Consider the following 19605-nt stretch of genomic DNA (forward strand, 5'->3'; position numbering starts at 1 on the left):
GACACAGCATCTGCCCGACCTGACCAGCCCAGACCTAGGTTGCTGTCCCATCAGCATCAAACCAGCATTTTCTCTCCAGCCCCAAGATCCTCCCCTTGCTGTTGCTGCGCCGCTGTGCTGATGGAGCCTGTGCTCTTTTAGGGGGTCTTACATCTTTTCCTGCCAGTCCCGAGTGCTGTCTAGACAGCTTGAGCAGCCCCTGGGTGTAGCTTTCGCACTCCTGAGCCTGCAGGTCTGACGCTGACTTGGAGGTAAGAGGGGCACTCAGAGGAGGGTTTGCTTCTTGCCTCTGTGCATCTTGTTCCCATCTGTTAATCTTTCTACTCCCTCTTGGAATTTAGTCCTCCCAGTCTGAAAAAAGAAGAATACAGAGCAGATCTAGATGCTTTGATTTTAATGTCTGAAAACAGGTATCGGGTGTCATTTAAAAACACGAGGTGTCTGTTCCGCTTCCTGCCTGCCCACCCTCATCCTTTCTTGGAAATGGTCTTTGAGTGCCTCAGCCAAGGGGGTGCTCTGACCCTGTGATGGTCTGAGCCGGAGGTTTCTAAGGGAAAAGAAATTCTTGTTGATTATTTTTGTAAGTCCTTCGATGGATCCCTCAGGCTCGAAGATTTTTCCCAGTGTTTGAACACTTGCTGGGGCTGTCTGGGTGCCTGTGTTTAGCTGCGTTTCTTTTTTCCCGCTAACACGGCCATTTACTTTGCTGCAAGGGGCGGTGTCGATGCAATCAGCAGCAGCCTTCCACCATTCCCGCGTCTGAGGGAGAGGGTGAAATCTGTCATGCTTTTGATAACCAATAAATAAACGGAGGTGCTTCCTTGCCGGGACTGGGCTTGTCTGGGAGATTTTCCGGGGGGAGCAGGGTGCCGGACGGGCAGGACGGTCTCTGTGCATGGCGCAGCCACGGGCTGCAGGGAGCTGCGTCAAAATTAGCCGTCATCGTTTGCATTTTGGGTTATTGCCGCGGAGAAGGCAGCGGGGAGCCTGGGCCCTGCCCGCCGCCGGGGCCGCCGCGTCGCCTAGCAACGGGAGGCGCTGCTGTGTCCTGCCATGGAAACACGGGCACGTGGGCAGCGGGCTCGGCCAATGGGCGGTGGGCAGCGGCGGCTGCTGGCCAATAAGAAGAGGGGAGGGGCGGGCTCAGGGTGAGGGTAGGGGCTAGGGGAGCGCAGCTTGGCGGCAGAGCGCAGAGGTTGGCGGGGGGCAGAGGTTGGCGGGGCGGGGGGCCCGGGCGGTTCGGGGCGCTGGGGGTGAGGCAGAGCCGGGTATGGGGCTGGGGGTGGCCGAGGAAGGAGACACCCCCCCTCTCCCCCAGACAGCCCTGCCCTCGGGGGGTCACCGGGTCACCCGCTGCTTCGGCCACTTTCTGTGGTGAGGAGGAGGCGGGCGGCTGCCGGCTGCCCATCCCTCCCACCTGCCCAGGTCCCCTCCAGGCAAAAGGAGTGCTGTGTGTCCCCCCTAGGTGAGGCTTCGTGTTTTTGGGCAGGGCAGCAGCCATGGCCCCGCTCAGCCTGTCCCAGCTGCTGGACGTCGCCATCGGGACGCCCGAGGTCGGGGCCGTCAACTTCACGGCGCTGTACAGCCTGCTGCAGGCTGTGCTGGGGCACCTGGGCCTGGAGGACCTGCCTGCCCTGGGGTGCGATCAGCCCCCCGAGGCACCCCTCAGAGCAGAAGGGGCACAGGGCAGAGGCCCAGGCACAGAGCTGCTGACCCCCTCGAGGGACCCGCTGCAGGGGACCGTGAGCACCCCATGTGATGCCTCCACGGCTGCCGACATGGGACAGATGAAAACAAAGATTGAAGAGAACAAGAGCAGCATCTCCAAGGTAGAGGCTACTCCCAGTTCCCTGGGTGCCCCCGTGAGACACCCCCTCCTCTGGGGTCTGCACCACCATTGTCTGCCCTTAGGTCTGGTTTAAGCCTAAGCTCGAGGTGGTGTGTGGAGCTTCACTGTGGGAAAGGGATGGAGTTTTGGGGAGAAAGTGCTGGGGCTGAAATGCTGCTCCAGTTGCTCTGGGTTCTCCCCAAGTTTCCATCAAGTTGTTGGTCCAATACAGCACCCGGTGCCCTCAGCTCCACCAGTCAGAAGCTCAGCACCTGTGGAGGTCCTGCCCCACCACTATCCATCCCTTCCTTCCCTACTCCTGACCCACAGCTGGGTACCACCTCTGCTCCTCAGGCAGCTGAGAGGCTCCATCAGCATCTCCTGGGCCTCATCTCCCACCCTAAATCCCCTTGGCTCGCCCAAGCACTAAACCCAGCACTGGTGGGGATGGAGAGGGGCCTCATCCTGCACAGTGCTGAGCCACTTGCAGCCGTGCACATCCCCAGTGGGAAGAAATAAGCTCAGGTTCAAGGAAATGGCCACCTTCAGCACTGCAGGGCTGGATCCTGCTGAGGCTGGGACACGTAGGAAGAAGGCAGCAGGGAGAGTTTCCCGACCGGGTGAGCTCACCCTCCCCGGGGCAGGCCCCTGCTTGATCACTCCTCGCTTTGTTAGCGGCGATTGCCGGTGCCCTCCCAGGCCAGGCTGCGGTTGACAGGGTGGCAGCAGCTCTTTGCCCTTTGAATCGGCCGACGTGGACAGGCGGGGATGGATCCGTCCCTGCTGAATCGGGCTGTACAGTGGACGCCCCTTGGGCAGGGGTGGGGGGGTCTCTGGGGAGCTGCTGAAGGCGTGATGAATGGTAAGTGCTGCCCGCAGTGCCCCCAGGACTCACCCCTGCCACCCCCCTCTCTCAGGCCATAGCTCTTTCCCAGGATCTCCTCGAGGAGATCGGCAGGACGAAGGCGGCGCAGTCCCGCATGGAAGAGGACATCCGGACGATCCAGGAGACGCTTGGCATGGTGAGCTGCTGCCACTGTCCCCGGGAGGCAGCTGGGCCCTCACCCCCCTCCCTGCCCCTGTGTCACCCTGCTGCCCCTGCCCCGCGGCCCTTGGGTGTCAAGGGTGCCAGGAGGGAAGAGCAAGAAGGGTGTCCCAAGGCTGAAGAGGTGACTGCATGCACCAACCAAAGAGAAGCTAAGACATTTTTGAACAGCTGTAAAAAAAGAAACATGGGTGCTGAGAAGGAGTGGAGATAAAGATCTACTGATGCAACACAGCCACAGCCCTGCCTGGCATCCCTCTGTCCTGTGCCCAAGTTGATTCCTGGATGCTCCTTTTAAATCCCGCTCCTGTGTCCGGGCTGCCATCCCTCTCCTTGTCCCACTCCAGGGGAATCTCCAGGATGCTGCCGGCCAGCTGCCGGCCCTCCGTGACCAGACAGCGTTGGACAGTGACGTGGTACGGCCCCACGCACACCCGGATCCTGCTCCAGGATGGAGGCAGCTGCATCCCCGAGGCACCAGTGCACGCAGTCCCTCCGTGTCAAGTCATGGGCCCGGGGGGGGTCAGTGCTCCTGTGGGTCCCACCCCACCTGGCTACGTGGCCAGGGTTGACCCTCCGATCCCTTTTTTCCCCAGCAAAATCTGAAGGAAAGGCTGAGCCTCTACCCGGCCCCGGAGGAGGTGAGCAACATGGTGCGCTGGGAGGTGCTGGAGGATTGCCTGGTGGGCAGCAAAGCAGGAGGAGTAGGAGAAGGAGGAGGAGAAGGAGAAGGTCGAGGTCTGTCGGTGGTGAGTGCTGGGGCATCCCAGCTGTGGGAGCAGGACTGAGCAGGACCACAGCCCCCAGCACCTCCAGCTGCTGCGCACCCCGGGCCCTCAGCGGAGGTTTACTCAGCACTTGTCTTCCTTGTGCATCCCGCCGGGAGGCAGGACCTGGCACTGGCAGAGCCAGGGCAGCTCTTTGGCTGCCCCAACAGAGACCTCCTCATCGTCTATGCCACTGACAGCCCCCGACAGCCCCTCTGTTGGGCAAGCGAGTACCCAAAACCCTGGAGTGGCCGCACAGCCCCCTGTCCTTGCTCAACGTTGGGCAGGACCATGGCTCCCTGCCCTCATAGTCTCTCTGGAGCTGGTGGGTGGGAGCTGGGGACAGCGGAGGGACATTCTGGGGTGAACCCCACCATGAGATGGTTTCCAAATCCTACCTGGGGCTGCTGCTCCTGAAAGGAAGATGCAGCCCATTAGACTGGGAAGTGGGTCTAGTCTAGCAGCTCTGGAGTACAGAATCCCATGGCTGGAGAGGAAAATGCCTTGCTGTTGTGTCAGGTGGCATCAGCAGGGGCTTTGCGGATCCTCTGGATCGGCTGCTAAAATGACTCTGCAGGCACAGATGTGGCCAAAGGACTATAAGGAGGCTGGGGAGGGGCCGGGTGGCTGTGGGTGCTCTGGGGTCTCTGTGGGCTGGGCAGTCTCTGCCTTTGGGGTACTTGAGTTTGGCTCCATGAGCTGGGGGGTTTGGGGACAGGGCGGGTGGCCCTTGCTGCTGCACTTCTGCCCATAAACCTGCTCCCCTTTGCCTCCTCTTCCCAGGATGGCAGTGCAGGTCAGGGTGTCCCCGCCGAGCCTCCCACTGCAGACATGGACACCCCGCACGGGGCAAGCTCAGTGCTGGGACTGAAGGGACCAGGGACACAGCCTGTACCCAAGACCAGCAAAGGGACAAGCAAGGGGACTCCAGAGACACAGCCTGGCTCCCTGGGGACACAGAGAGCACCAGTGGCCACTGAGAAGGGGGCAGGCACTTCCTCAGACGAGAAAAAGACTTCTGATGCCCGTGCCACCACCGTGGGGACACAGACAGAATCCCCTGGCATCAAGACGACCAAACTGGGGACAGAGTCAGGGGCCCCTGACACCCAGATCTCCACTCCAGGGGTGCAGGCAGGGGCCCCCAGCACCCAAACCACCCCCCCAGGGGTGCAGCCAGGGGCCCCCAGCACCCAAACCACGCCCCCAGGGGTGCAGCCAGGGGCCCCCAGCACCCAAACCACCGCGCCAGGGGTGCAGCCAGGGGCCCCCAGCACCCAAACCACCGCGCCAGGGGTGCAGCCAGGGGCCCCCAGCACCCAAACCACCACGCCAGGGGTGCAGCCAGAGATCCCGAGCACCCAAACCACCACCGCAGGGGTGCAGAGAGGGGCCCCCAGCACCCAAACCACCATCCCAGGGGTGCAGCCAACACCTCCAGGGACCCAAGGAGGAGGAGCAGGGGTTCAGCCAAGCCCCTTCTGCATGGACTCCAGCCTTTCTGGTGCTGAGAAAATCCCTGGTGAAGCGATCCTTGATGCTCTGGGGACACAGATGGATGATACAAGTCCCAAGGAGGAAGGCAAGGCTTTATCCACCACACAGCTTGCCTGGACAGGCCACCCGGCGGTGGGGACCTTGCCCACATCCCAGGGGCTAGAGATCCCCCTTGACGCTGATCCCAGGGCCACGTCCCCTTCACAAGAGCCTCCCGTGCCCTGCGGGTCCTCGGGCTCCAGCAGTGTCCCCGACCGCTACGCAGAGACGGTGGAGGCTCTCCGCCAGATCGGGCAGCTCAGCCACCTCTGTGCCACCCTGAAGCAGCAGGTGGCCCAGCTGGAAGTCACCAAGTCAGACCACGCTGAGCTTGAGAAGCTGCGCCTACTCTTCTCAGGGGGAGGGGGGACCCCGTGGGGGGACGGCCGGGGCGGGGGGTAGGCATGGGGACACCCTGGGCTGGAGGCTCGTTGTACTCAGAGCCTGGCCTCAAAGGTGAGACCCCCTCACTGACAGCGTGTCCCCTTGGACCACATCTAGACAAGGAGAGCATCGCCAGCATCCTGGCCGACCTCCAGGGCCGGGTGTCCTCGCTTCAGGGCCTGACCAGCGACCTGCAGGGCGAGAAAGGGAAGGTGAGTCCCTGGGGGGCTGCGGGGTTGCCAGCGGGGGAGTTGGGCAGGGAGGAGGCAGCTGAAGGGCCCCTGGGCTGGGACAACACAAGGAGCTGTGCCCTGACTCATCCACCACTGCCTTTCCCAGATCAGGCAGCTGGAAGATGCCCTTGGAAAGCTGGAGGTAGCTGGAGCCACCTGGAAAGGGGACGTCAGCAACCAGATCACCCTGCAACTGGGGTAAAAGGATGGGACAGGGTTTCCTACCCTGCAGGAGGAGCTTGGGGGGACAAGGGACACCCCCTGAGTGTCCCTGTGGAGGCTAAGCCTGCCTGTGCCTCTGTCTCACTGACCAGGTCCACACTGCAGGAGATAAAGTATAAGCTGAAGGAGCTGGAAGAACAGCAGCAGATGACCAAGGCCACGCTGGAGCAGTTGGTGGCCAAGACAGCTGACAAGCCGCAGGAGCAGGTGAGGTCTGGGGGCAGCGCTCCCACCGCTGCAGCTCGGTGGGGTGGTTCTGGAGGGGTTCCCAGCCACATCCCCTGGCTGGCTGGGGCCATCAAGCCTCCACGGCACCCAGACTTGTTGACTGCATCCACCTCATCTCAGAGCTGATTCCTTCTCCCCTTCCTGCAGCTGGGTGAGCTGAGGGCGACCGTGTCAAGCACGGGGCAGGAGCAGGCAGAGGTGCAGGCAGCGTGCCCCGTCTGCAGCACAGACCTCAGCAAGCAGGTGGGGCAGCTCCTCCAGCGCTACGAGAAGCTCCAGGACCTGGTGGACGACTTCATGTCGCGGCAGGCGGTGGGCAAGGTGGTGAGGCAGCTGCCAGGGAGGAGCCAGGTAGGGAGATACCGGCATGGGGGGCTTGGGAGGGGGTTGCCAGCACCCCCACAGCTGGTTGTGCCTCACTTACTGTAATGTGGGGGAGCCCCTCGCTGCCCCCCAGATTGGCTCATACAAGTGAGCAGCGTGGAAGGAAATTAAAGCCTTGATGCAAATGTCCTGCTGGCACTGAGCCCATGGTCACCGGGCGAGTAACCTGGGTCTGTCCCCACGGGGGCAGCCAGCCCCCCCTTGCACGGCACCACCTTGTCATCTTCCTCCCTGAAGCAGGACGAGGAGCTGCTGAAGCGCATCCAGGCCACCATCACGCAGGTGCAAGGGGACTACGAGAAGCTCAGCTCTGTCACCGAGAGCCTCCTGAATGACCGGCACCAGAAGCAGAAAGATATCGAGGTAGGTGACAGAAACCCCCCCGGGGTCAGAGCATCCTCCAGGCAGACCCCAGGCTGGGAACCACAAGGGATTTGTCTGCACCCCCCCAAACCTTGCAGCCCTGTGGAAGTTCAGTGTACCTTTCCTGGAAGTTTGGGTGAGGTGGGGGGAGTGGGGGTTGCTCGGCTGGCCAGGAAGCAGCTCCAACCCTGCCGTGGTGTCACGGGATGCTTTTCTGTGTTGGAAGGCTCTGTTCCGGTCCCTGGAGAGGCTGGAGAAGGAGAAAGCCGACAAGGAAGACCTTGTGCTGGGAATTGACGTGGTATGGCCGTGGGGGGTCCTGGCACCAGCCAAGGGGGTGCTGGGCAGGGTGGCAAACACCCCTTGTCTCTTGGGGGCTCGGTGGCAGAACTGGCCTGGGGGAGGGAGGGAGGATTTCCAGACTGGCTGTGGCTCCTTCCCCAGGTCCCTCTGTCTCCTCCCGGGTCCCTTCAGCTACTGTGACCAACCCCACGGGTGTGATGGGGCGAGTGGGGCCATGTAGCCACTTCTCCCTCTCCTCCCGCCACGAGCTGGCCCTGCCCATCATACCTCCATCCTTTCCTCACCTTTCTCCTGCCTTTCCCTGCTGCTAGAAGGCAGTCAAAACCGCCCTGGCCGGCAAAGTGAGTCGCGCCCAGTTTGAGGCAAGCATGGAGCGGCAGCGTGAGATGATCCAGGAGATGCTGAGCCGGGTGACGGGGCAGGAGCAGGGCTGGCACCAGGTCCAGCAGCAGCTCAGTGAAGAGATGGACTCCAAGGTGAGGGGTGGCACGTCCCTGCTGCGCCAAACTGGCGCCTTCGGGGCTTGGCAGCCTGAGGCAGCATCTCTCTGAGGATCCCCCCTCCTGGCTTTTCATGGGGAACACGATGTCCCACCCGGGGCAGTGGCTGAGGGTGTGTGTCTGTCCGTAGCTGGACCGCCTGGAGCTGGGCCCTTTCCGGCAGCAGCTGGAGGAGCACTGCAGGAGCATCCTGGAGCAGCTCGAGGAGAAGGCGCCGCTGACGGAGGCTGACGATGCAGCTGGGACGAAGAAGTGAGTGTGATGGGGGTGGCGGTGGCTTCTCCTCCCACCAGTAGTAGGTTCCTGAAGTTAAAGAAGGCACGAGGAGGGGGACCTGCAGGATGGAGCCCTCCCGAACCACAACTGGGATGTGGGTGCAAAGGTTTTCTGGAGCAAGGGTGAGGGACGGCGACTCGTCCCCCTGGGCAGGGGTGTGACACGCGGCATCACAGAGCTGCGTTTTGACCTGCCCCCCTGGCAAGGTGCAGGGGGGTTATTAGCACCGACAAAGTGATGAAACCAGTGTGAGGGCTGGTTGGGATGGCAGCTATGGGCGCCTGTGCCCTTCACCTCCCATCCCTGCTCGCCCTGGGCAGCCACAGGCAGCTGCCAGGTTTCGGAGGCGGCCGCAGGGCCAAGGCGAGCGTGTCCCTGTCCTCGGGGCAGCTGTGACAAAACTCATCCCGAAAAACGTGGTAATCCTGCATCCCCCAGGCCCGGCATTTGCACCCCAGCAAGAGGTACAGCAACACCGCCGTTTTGTCCTTGCCGGCACCCCCAGTTCCCATGTGGGTGCCCGTGGGAGTAGTTCCCATAATGGTGGTTTTTGGGTGCTCCCCTCAGTGGATTCTCCAGTGCCTAAGATGAGGTGGAGATTTTTCCCAAGCAGGAGCCCACAACCAACCGCTGTCCCACATTGTACCCCCTTGATTTTGTAGCCAGCCGGTGGGTTGTGACCTTGTTGGGGGTGGGGGGGGGTGAGTAAACCAGGCTCAAACCCCTGCGGTTCCACCCTCAAATACCATAACTCATTACCATAAAGTGCCCAGCACCTTGCTGCTGCCTGCCAGCTGCCTGCCTGTGTGCAGGCAGGGCTGAATCCCCCCCCAGGAACTCACCCAGCCCTTTTCTTCCCCCCCCAGGCAGGTGCTGGCCCATTTCCACTGCTTGTCCTGCGACCGGCCCCTCAGCGTGCTGGTGCCTGCCCCGTGAGTAGCGCCCGGCGATTTGGAGGAGAGATGGGTGCTGGTGGTGCCCCGCTGTGCCCGGCACGGGGGTTAGGGTGTCTGCCTGGGGGGTGCAGCCCTCCTGAGCCCCTCCCTGAGGGCAGTGGGATGGGAATGGGGTACAAGCCTGTGGGTTTTGGGGCACTGCCCCGAGCTGGGCTGGGTTGTGTGTCCCCTGTCACTCACGCACATCTCCTGCCCTCCCCAGGCACATCGTGGCCAACCCATACATGCCACCGCTGCCCCCCAACTTTGCCGGGCGCTCCCATGCTGTCCCTGAGGTGGAGCAAACACCACAGCACAGCCACAGGTAGGGGACGTGGGCACCCGGCCCCTGGGGTGCAGGCTGGCCCTGCCCTGGCGAGGGAGAGCTCTTCCCAGGGTGGGTGTGAAGGGATGCAGGGGGGGCCTGGGCAGGGCAGGGGAGTGCTGCAGAGGGGTCAGCTGTGCTTGTCCCAGGTCTGTGGGGTTTTACAGCCCTTCCGGCGCTGCCCTGTCTAGCCCAGGTCTGTGTCTCAGTGGTGCTGAAGCCACATGTGATGAGTTGTGTCTGGTCTCAGCCTGACTTCAGGCTTGGGGGGGGAGTCAGCTGCCTCCTGTGAAACAAGTCGCCGAAATTAAGCACTGCAGCTGGGACAGCCCAGCTCCTGCCTCCTGATGTCCCTTGCGTAGGGTGCAGGGACCTGCCATGGCCATGACCAGCTTACCAGGGCCATGGGGAAAGAGCAGATCCAGCACGGCTGGATGGGTGTGGGCCTCCTTCAGCAGTCGGAGGGGACCCGGGAGGGACATACCCCACTGGGGAGCACCCGCGGCCCCCTCCCCGGCGTAGTAGGGTGACGCACAGGGTGCCACAGTGCTGGGCACTCAGCATCCCTGTGCTCTGTCCCACAGGGAGCTGGCGGCTGAGTGTGGGTACCCCAGCGTGCCACGGCGCTGCGGGGGCCGGCACACCCTCACCCACCCGCTGCAGCGCTGCCCGTGCCCCCAGCCCCTCCCGCCCGGCGCCCTGCGGCCGCTCCAGCCCCAAACCCTGCTCCCCACCAAGGTAGGGATGACGAAGGTAGGGATACGGCGGGGCGAGCGCGGCTGGGAGGGTGATGCTGAGCATCTGGGTGGGGGGGGGGGGGTGGGCCGGGGAATGATCTGTGATTCATTTTCCTCAGGGAGAGCTGGGGGGGGGTTTGCCTGGGGATGCTGATTTGGGCGCTGTGTTTCAGCCAGCCCCCTCTCTCCTTCCCAGCACGACGAGATGGAGCTGTTGGGCCAGGATGGCCACGTCTACAGGGGCCGGCGGGGCAGGCAGCTGTCTGTGCTCGTGGGCAAGGAGGGTACGGCTGGGCCACCCTCAGGGAGAGGATCCAGCGGGGGTGAAGGGGGCAGTGGAGTGGGCAGGGTGCCCAGTTTTCCCCCCCCACATGTTCCCCCTGGCTCCCCCCAGCCCAGCTCCCTCTGCTCCCTCCTGCCGAACTTCCCCAGGGCCAAGCCCAACCTGTCCCCGAGGCAGCGGGACGCCAGGGACACCGGCCGCCTGCTCTCCCGGCCCCAGAGTGCTGTGTCCTCGCTCAGCCAGCCAGGTACAGCCCTGCCAGGGCACCGGGGTGGGGGGAGAGGACACCCTGCTGTGTCCCAGTGGGTGGGGGAAAGCAGGGTGGGATGGGGGTTTGGGGTGGGGTGGAAGGAGGCTGGAGGGGGAGGACTGGGAGACGGGTCACCAGATCCCCATGTTGGAGCCAGAGCAAGGTGGGGGGATGTGGCAGGGTGGTCCTGGCCGCTCTGGGACAACAGCCTGTTTGCTTCAGGGTGGGGACCAGGACCCTGTTTCTGGGTGTCTCTGGCCGGGCAGGTGCGCATGGGTGGTGCCTGCCCCAGGGGCTGCAGGGGGGCTAACCCCTACCCCTCGCCCCCAGGCACCCCCGCCTCGCCAGAGACCAGGACAGCCTCCTCCCACGGCCACCTCTCCCAGGCACGGGGGCTCCTCCCGCCCCTCCGGCCCTTGTGGGACAGATCCAGCACCTCGGAAGCCAGGCAGGACTGGGGGTCCCCGACCGAACCCCCACCACCTCCGCCACCAAGCAGGAGAGCAGGCATCTCTGGCCAGCAGCAATAAAGGGCGATGGGCAGCCAAGCACCTGTGTGGCCTGAGTGGGGTGGCCCTGGGCCGGGATCTTCCCTTCATGCATAAGGAGGGGTCGCAGCATCCCTTGTCCTGCAGCCACAGGAGGCCAGAGGAGCCGAAACCAGCCCCTGTCCAGCCCCCATCCCGGCGTCTGTGCCAGCCCCGTGCTGCCACACTCCCCCTGACACCCCCTGGCCTCCATGAACCCCTTTCTGGCCCTGATAGCCCCTGGCAGGGAGCTCGTGGCCCCCAAAAGGGTCTGGGGGAGCCCACACTAAAGCAGGAGGAGGATTACGCTCCGTTGCTGCTGAAGGTGGTGGGAGATGGGGACTGTGGTTGGATACGGTGACCACAGTGGGAGATGGGGACCGCGGTGGGAAGGGTGGCAGCAGGACAGGGCTTCACGCCAAAAGCCAATCCCACCCCAAGCCCGCTGGTTTGCTATTCTTATCCTGCGCGATGAGCATCACTGAGCAGGTTTCCTTATCTGCTCGTGGATTGTCACCCCCTTGTCCCTCTTCCAATGCTGCCATTGATGGAAGGAGGAAGGCACTGACCCCACTGCTGCCGGGCTCGGGGCAGCTGATGATTCCCACCTCCGGAGTGAAGCACCATAACCCCTCTGTGCCCCCAGCCCTGGGGACACACATCCCCTCCTTTCTCTCATGCCACCCCCATTGCTGGGGGCTACTTTTCCCCAGCCCCTTTCTGCCACCCCTCACCATCAGATGGGAGAAAGGCCCATGGCATGCTGAGACCTGGCATAAGTCATGTCACAAATGGAGAGGTACCGGGCAGGGAAACTGCAGTCCCTGGAAGCAACATGGTGGGGGGACCTGGGGGTGTCACAGCTGGGGACATGTGGCTGCGTGTATGGGGGAGCCGGGGCTGTCCCAGCACAAAGTGTCAAGTGCCGGGGACAGCCCCAACTCCCCCATGCACACACGCAGTGACATGGAGGGGGGGGGGACAGACACCAAGCGGGTGGCACCTCTCAGGTGAGTGGGAGGGTGGGAAACCCTGAGGGGAACCCCAGAGGCAGCCTGGGGGGACCCAGGCACCCGGGGAGCATCCCCTCACCCCGCCATGGTGTGTGCTGGGGGCTGCCCTGTGGAAAAACTGCTCCCCTACGTCTCCCTAAATTGGGGCGAGGAAGCACCCAAACCTCCCCCCAACAATGGCAGACCCCATCCCTGCCCACCCCACTGCAGTCTCCAGGCACCTGAGGCCCCCCCCCCCGGCCGGGGATGTTTCCCCTGGTGGGTTTGGTTTTTCAGGGGAAAACTAGGTGCTGAATACCTGCTTTGGGTGCCCAGGTGGTTCCATCAGGATCTGGGATTCCCTCAGTGCCACCTCCAGTGGGATAACTGGGAGCACTCAGAGCAAACTGGTGGGCACTGGAGTAGAGCCAGCAAAGGACCATCCCGCACCCCAGGAGGGGGGGTCAGGCACTGATGGGCTTAAAAACGCATTTGCAGGATTTGGCCCAGCTGGGGCTGAGCCCTTTGCTGCGTGCACGTGTGTGTGTCTGTGTGTCCCCCAGCTCAGCCCCTCTCCCACCCACTGTCCCATTCGCTGCTGCTGGGACCCCGCTGTGCCCTATAAACACCCCCCACCCCCCCACATGAGCACCCAGCCCCATGTCCCTTTTTGGGTGCTGCCTGCGCTGCTGGAGCAGGAGAGTAGCCCCAGCTGGGGCATTTTTTTTCCTTTTTTCTTCTGAGGTTGGGCCGTGTTGGGGGTCTCCCCTTTCCCTGGGGGATGATTTGCTGCTGTGCCTTGAGCCCCCCCCCAGCCCTTGCTGCCATCTCCGGAGCTGCTGCATTCCCCTTCTGGTTTTTGGGGTTTTTTACCCCAGTCGCTTGGTGTGTGTGCGGTGTGGCGATGGGGGAGGTGCCGTGTTCTGACTCAATTTTAATCCCGTTTGGATACTTCAGCACAAACCCGGGGCTGCTGTGTTGTTTGGAGCCGTTAGAAGGGGGGTGGAGGTCGGGGCCTGGGGCTGAGCAGCGCCTGGGCGCGGGGAGGGGGGGAAGGAGTTGGTGGCCAGCGAGCCCCCACCCATGTCCTCGGGCCGTGGGGGACACTGAAAAAAGATCATGCTCACCTCCCTCCCCCCAAGCAGGGTTTGCCTAAAGGCCTGGCAGCCCTCCTATGGCAGGGGTCCCTGCAGGGCTGAGGCCTGGGGGGCTCATCACATGGCTGGGTGATGGGGCTGGGGAGGGGGGTGGGTTGCAAACCGCAGTGTTTTGTGAGGGTGCAGGATGGGGGCTGCGCTGCAGCCCAGGACATGGGGGTCCTTGCTGTGCTCACATGGCCCCCCCATGGCTCCGGGGTCTCCCCTTCCCTCCGCCCCCTCTTTGGGGATGGCAGCGGTGGCGTTGCGGGCAGGGTGCGGGCAGGGTGCGGGCAGGGTGCGGGCAGGGTGCGGGCAGCACATGGGACTTGGCGCAGCCTCCTGGGGGGGTGCTCAAGCCCATTCTCAGTCCCAGGGATGTTCTCCCAGCAAAGAGAAAAGGCAGGGACAGCTGGTGTTAAAAAAGTGATTTTTGTTTTTAATTATTTTTAAATTAATAAAAAACCTTCAGCCTGTTTTTTGTTGTTGTTGTTTTGTTTGGGTTTGTTTTTTTTTTTTTTAGCAAGATTGATTTGAAAACTAAAAAATCCTCCCCCCAGCTCCCCCCTCTCTGGGGAAGGGCCATGAATGGCAGTTGCAGGGAGAGGGTGGGGGCATCACCTTGATAAATCCCCCTATGCCCTGGGGGTGCCAAGGGAGGGAGGATGGGGTTGGGGGGGGGGGGGGGGGGGGGGTCCGGGGGGGTCTGTGTAAGAAGCTGAGCTGAATTTCAGAAGCCAGAGAAGAGGCATGTTTGCTCTGGGCGCTGCAACAAGTGTCCAGGAAATCCAGAGCCAGGGATGGGGGGACCAGCAGCTCCGTGCCCGTGGCCATGATCTGGGGTGCCAACAGCTGCCTCCATCCGTTTATTTTTTATTTCCTCCCCCCCTGCCCCGCCCTCTTCCTTCTCCTGCTGGGACGGGGAGCCACAGGGAACCCCCCCCCCCCCCCCCAGCAGCCACCTCCGTGCTGCTGCTCCTTCTCTCTGGATTTATATACATTAGATATATTTATATATTATATATATTTTTTTAAAAAAATGGGGGGAGAAAAGACCAGCTAGTGACTCTTGCAGAGGCTCTCGTGGGCTGGTGCCCTCCCCGGCAGCGTGTGTCATCCCCCCCCACTTAGGCCAGGTAAGTGTTCCAAAATGCTGGATGTTCCTCTTTGCTTCAGTGGTTAGATCAGCGCAGATTATCGCCTCATGACGCGGGCATGCCCTTCACTGTGTCATTTCCATGCTGGAGTTTTTGTACTGCATTCCCTGTATAAACCAGCACCTCTGGCAGGCGAGAGGTTTGGCTTATGGACAGCAAGTCCCTGGCCCATATCAGAGGCTGGTTGCTGTTTGGTTCAAGCCTGAAGACTCTGTTATGTCTGGACACTCTCAGTGCATCCTAGTTCATCTCTCTGTTACTTTTTATAGTGCTGCTGGAAGTTTTTCAGGATAAAGGACAAAGGCTGCTACACATGTAGTTTTTCTATGAACCGTGTCAGTGCAAAAGTAGAGTCAGGAGGGAGTGGAACCTTATTTCGCAGTACATCACTGTGTGTCAGATAGCACAGCTCATCCAGGTATCCTTTTGCTTCAAATTGCTGATTGCCCTGAGCTTGTAGAACTGAGTTTGAACTGGATTTTGTCCTGCTCTTTCCATTAATCCACTTTAAAAAAAAAAAAAAAAAATTAAAAAATTAGCAAATTTGCTCCTGTAAGCTTCCTTAAGCTTTCTTTGCCTGAGCAGATATTATGAAGGTGCTTATGCCCTCCGAAAGAGCCTTGTGTGTTTGGTGATGTGAGAGAAAGCAAGCAAGCTGCAGTGTGAGTCTCAGATCCTTCAGATGAATTAGTGAGTCCAGCAGGTGAAAAACTGCACCTGGTAAAGCATATGCCCTTTGAGAGGTGCTGCTCAGAGAAGTCCCTTTGTTGTTCCCAGCCATGAAATACCCTCTTTTTTTAAATTCCAAGTCCTGTTCTGGAGCATAAAAAGTCACTGATGTTTCCCATAAACTAGGTGCTGCTTTGTAGCTCTCCTTGCACAGGTATCTGTGACCTATTTGGATTTGCTTACTGTCTCTGAGGTCAGTACAAGGTCCCCACAGAAACTGAGTTTCATCTTTCATGCAGCAGTGCTATTCATTTAAGGAGGAAAACAATGGTTAAACGAGTGGTTCCCCACTTAGGTGGGTGTCAGGATAATGGAAAGCACGTGCCTGTATCTGTGCACCAGTAAGACACAGTTAAGGGCCTCTTGTGTGGTGAAGCTGTTGTGGTTTGACTCAAGGCTAACTGACCTGGGCTTTTTTTTTTTTCTTCTTTAGTGATGATGGCCAAGGAGAAACCGCCAATAACTGTGGTTGGAGACGTTGGAGGAAGAATTGCCATCGTTGTGGTATGAGTGTGATGGAGAGGAGGGGGGTGGCTTCCTCCCAGCATCTTTCCTTGAGCTGCTTTATCCCAGAGGGTAGGAGGGACTGCTCATGTAGGGGTGGTAACAGGATTGTCACCACTGTTTTTTCCAGTTTTGCTGGTGGCTTTGGTTACTTCAGCTTTCACTGAAAATCCTTTGTATTTCAGTGCTTTAAGCCCTGAAATCTCCTTGCTCCCTTGAATCTACAAATACCAGATGTGTGCAAATACTCAACAAATCCAGGACATGCAGAGAAATCTCCTGAAGTATTTAAAAAAAACGCCAACCAACCAAAGTACTCGCTGAGCTTTTCTTACATGCTGTGCCATGCTGCAGTATAAGTAATCAACATGCAGCTACTATCACTGTGGAAAAAAAACCAAAAACGCTTGCTGAAGATAAGCTCTGTTTGCCTGTGAGCATGTGCAGGGACTAATTTGTTTCCAAGACACAATATTTGTTCTGCACACTAGCAAAAGGGTGTGTAAATTAGGGAAATGGTGTCCACAGATTTAAGTTGTGCACGTGGCTGTGCTTGAATCTCAACAGCAGCTGAAGTAGCCAGAGATTATATTCTTTTTGGCTGTGTTTGTGGCCAAAGCTGCAGTACCTTGCGGATCCACTCCTGCCCTGCAGGCACAATAAACTTCTGGTTTTGATGTTATTTCTGTCTCTTCTCAGGATGACATCATCGATGATGTGGAAAGCTTTGTAGCTGCTGCAGAGTTCCTGAAAGAGCGTGGAGCCTACAAGATTTTTGTGATGGCTACTCACGGGCTCCTGTCAGCAGATGCCCCCCGTCTCATAGAGGAATCCTCCATCGATGAGGTGCATCTGCTTTCTGGGCTGCTGGGGAAGGGCTGGCTCTGGTAACTGGGTTGATTTAAGGCACCAAAACCCACAAACTGATGTTCTTCCCCTGCCACGTAGCTCATCTCTGAAACGACTGGTTTCATCAGATGCTTTCAGTTAGCTGGTTCTTCACTGAAAAAAAAAAAAAAAAAGCGTGTGTGATTAATACGTGTTCAGATCATGCTTCTCTGTGTATATTTTCTCCTTAATGCACAGATATTAGTCATCCCTGCCTGGACACTTCCCTTCCCACAGCTGAGTGCATGTGATCGCTTTCTCACTGCACAGACCTTCTACCTGCCCCTCTCCCCCAGCTGATGACGAGCTGTTGGATGCCTTAAGAGGATAAGATTTCAAACCTCGCCCTTAGGAACAAACATGTCAGATCCTGCGCTCTAAACGCACCCGTCAGCCTGTGTGGAGGTGGCTGTTGTAGAGTGCTGGTTACGCCGGGCCCCTCAACAGATTGACTGTCATGTGGGGGAGACCATTTATTTTCATCTTTTGTTCCTAACGTACAAGGATTTCTCCCCCTGAACTGGGAAACAGCAGGTACACACCTCTCGTGGAGTTAATCTAGGGTGGCTGTTCAGTGAGAGCAAGCGTATCAGCAGCACAGCTAACCATCTTTTCTTTTTGTCACTCCATAGGTGGTAGTGACCAACACAGTTCCTCACGAGGTACAGAAGCTGCAGTGCCCCAAGATAAAGACGGTGGATATCAGTTTGATTCTCTCTGAAGCCATCCGACGAATCCACAATGGCGAGTCCATGGCCTATCTCTTTCGCAACATCACTGTCGATGACTAGACCTGGCGCTGCCCCCGTCCCGGCTTCCACAAGAGAAGGAAATACGCATGAAATGGCAATACCATAAATTATAGGCATAACACAACAGTTTATTCTTGTAGGAGCGTGAAGGTTTTCAGTCTTGAGCCATGAGATCTAATAGAAAACATCAACCTGGCCAGCACTTTACAGGTGAACAGAAGAGGCCACTGGCAGTGGGGAGGATTATATCGTGAGAGAGATGGAGAAATGAGGTGGTGTTGAATTTTTAAGTTCCTCTTTTTTTTTTTTTTTTTAGTTGTTATCTCTTGCCCTATAGGGGTGGAAAGCAAAGCAAAAAGAAGTAGCTGTCAGCTTATGAGAAGGGAATAGAGACTGCTCATTGCTGCGTGTGGGCAGCAAGAGGAGACAGCCTTTGGGTTTCTGTTTCTGACTGTGACTCGCCTGAGAGAGCGCAGAAGGGAGTGCTTTATTCAGACAGCTGGGCAGGACTGCTCGCTGCTGGCAGGGCTGATCAGCAGAGCAGCTCCTTGCCAACCGAGTGGCCTCTCATCTCCTGCACAGCATAGCAAGGACTTTCATCAGAACTAAGTTAGCGGAATATCCAGACAGGGCAGCTTAGGGCAACCCATTCGCAGGGCTGCTCACATCCTTGTGTCGGGGCTCTGGGAACAAGCTCACATGTGTCTCCCAGCAGGGCAAGGGGTGCTAGTTAATGTGCTGGCCTTTTCATTTTACGAGCCTTGGATCATTATTGTTCTTCAGTGGCAAGTCACATGAGAGTCTTAAGTCCTCACTTGAAACTTGTCTGCACTGCAAAACAAGGCGCAGTTTCTGGAGTAGCATGGAGCTGATGAATTGTGGCACTCTCACGGGGAAGGGGAGTTGGAACAATATCTGCCTCTAATGCAGCTGTGCTCTCCAAAACACTAACACTGAACCTGCAACAAAAAGCATAGAATTTTTCATTTTTGGTGGTTGCCCTGAACCTTGTACCCCCCGAACAGCTGCTCTGTCTGTACCGTGGGGCTGTTGCTGTCACCAGGCTCACTTGGAGCTTCCATGGGGAAGCAGGACTCGCTGCTTGCTCCTTTCTTGAGTGACACTAATCCTTGGCTGGAGGGGCACTTGAGAAAGTTGCACAAGGTGCTTGTGAAAGCTTTCATCTCCAGGATGAAACAAGGATAAATTCCCAAACTGTGATCTTCCCCCTTGATGAGGCTGACAAACACACTTCAGTAAAATGTATGCCACTTTGTAGCCGGCTGATGTGTGGAACAAATCCTGCTTGGAGGCAGTAGCTTTAAAAGAGCACTGCTGCTAACGGGCTGTCTCTAGCAGGCAGTTGTTTTCTTTTTGCTTATCCTTCAACTTCTGCCTACATCCTTCTCTTCCACTCCAGCATCTAAAGTGTGCGCAGTGCCAAGGAGCAGGCAGCGACTCTGGGAGAAGGACAAGCCTTGAACACTGGGCACACAAGCGTGCCTCGGCCTGGGGGAGCTGGTTCTGCAGCATAGCGCCTTGTCTCGTAGCTGGTGAGGGTACACAAAAGCCCAGAGCTCTTGGGTCACCTCCAGTATCCAGCATGGGTTAAACCTCCGAGCCTGATCCCATGAGGGATGCTTGGGGCTGAATGAGCTCTTGATGCTGTTGATTGTTTTCCTGCGTTTTCAAAGCACTGTGAACAAATCACAGCTGTACTTTGTGACCACAGCGTGGGTCCTCAGCTGGGTGGAGGAACACAGTTCTGTGCTGAAGTGTGTGAAGCCCTTGCAGGTGTCTGCATGTCCCCTTGTTCTGAGCCAGTACTGGATCATACTCTTCACACTTTTAACGTTGGCTTACACTGTGAGCAGTGTTGCTCTTTTCTCCCCTCAAACTGCTTGTCAGACCAGCCAGAAGAAAGGTCAGGGCTTGCTGAGTGCTCTTGCCCCAGTCAGGCTTGCTTGTACTGGGCTGTATTTGTGTGGAAACTGAAACCACAGCACAGGCGTGCAGAGAGTTATGCTTGGGACCACAACCTGAATTATTCTCAGGCTTTGCTTCAAACCTTACAACCCTGACTAGAAGCCAAAAAAGCAGCTGGCTAAACTGAAGCCAGGAGATGTTCACATCTCAAAATCCTTAACTGCTTTAGGAAAACTGGTACCCTGTATTCCCTGGGCCCATAAGGGTGGCAGCAGGATATGGGTTGGGGACACAGCATCTGCCCGACCTGACCAGCCCAGACCTAGGTTGCTGTCCCATCAGCATCAAACCAGCATTTTCTCTCCAGCCCCAAGATCCTCCCCTTGCTGTTGCTG

The 19605-nt window shown here is 58.7% G+C and overlaps 2 protein-coding genes across 3 annotated transcripts; both read left to right on the forward strand.

Annotated features, from left to right (window-relative positions):
• Positions 1 to 5525: 5525 nt before the first annotated feature.
• On the forward strand, positions 5526 to 11984 carry LOC141968034 (glutamine-rich protein 2-like). Its single transcript, XM_074922367.1, has 13 exons — positions 5526 to 5772; positions 5900 to 5991; positions 6108 to 6222; positions 6391 to 6594; positions 6865 to 6990; positions 7217 to 7291; positions 7605 to 7769; positions 7924 to 8045; positions 8936 to 9001; positions 9228 to 9329; positions 9914 to 10067; positions 10263 to 10596; positions 10930 to 11984. Exons 1-13 carry the CDS (start codon positions 5581 to 5583, stop codon positions 11127 to 11129), a joined length of 1947 nt encoding a protein of 648 aa, XP_074778468.1. The 5' UTR covers positions 5526 to 5580; the 3' UTR covers positions 11130 to 11984.
• A 3373-nt stretch (positions 11985 to 15357) lies between these two features.
• On the forward strand, positions 15358 to 17365 carry LOC141967867 (phosphoribosyl pyrophosphate synthase-associated protein 1-like). 2 transcript variants are annotated; one of them, XM_074922066.1, is made up of 3 exons: positions 15358 to 15644; positions 16344 to 16490; positions 17165 to 17365. In XM_074922066.1, exons 1-3 carry the CDS (start codon positions 15576 to 15578, stop codon positions 17321 to 17323), a joined length of 375 nt encoding a protein of 124 aa, XP_074778167.1. In that variant the 5' UTR covers positions 15358 to 15575; the 3' UTR covers positions 17324 to 17365. The 2 variants fall into 2 exon arrangements, 1 of the variants encoding a protein (XP_074778167.1); XR_012634775.1 differs by having other exon boundaries at positions 15358 to 17066; positions 17165 to 17276.
• Positions 17366 to 19605: the final 2240 nt, after the last annotated feature.

Source organism: Athene noctua, chromosome 18 (assembly GCF_965140245.1).
Source record: "Athene noctua chromosome 18, bAthNoc1.hap1.1, whole genome shotgun sequence".
Lineage (NCBI taxonomy): Eukaryota > Metazoa > Chordata > Aves > Strigiformes > Strigidae > Athene > Athene noctua.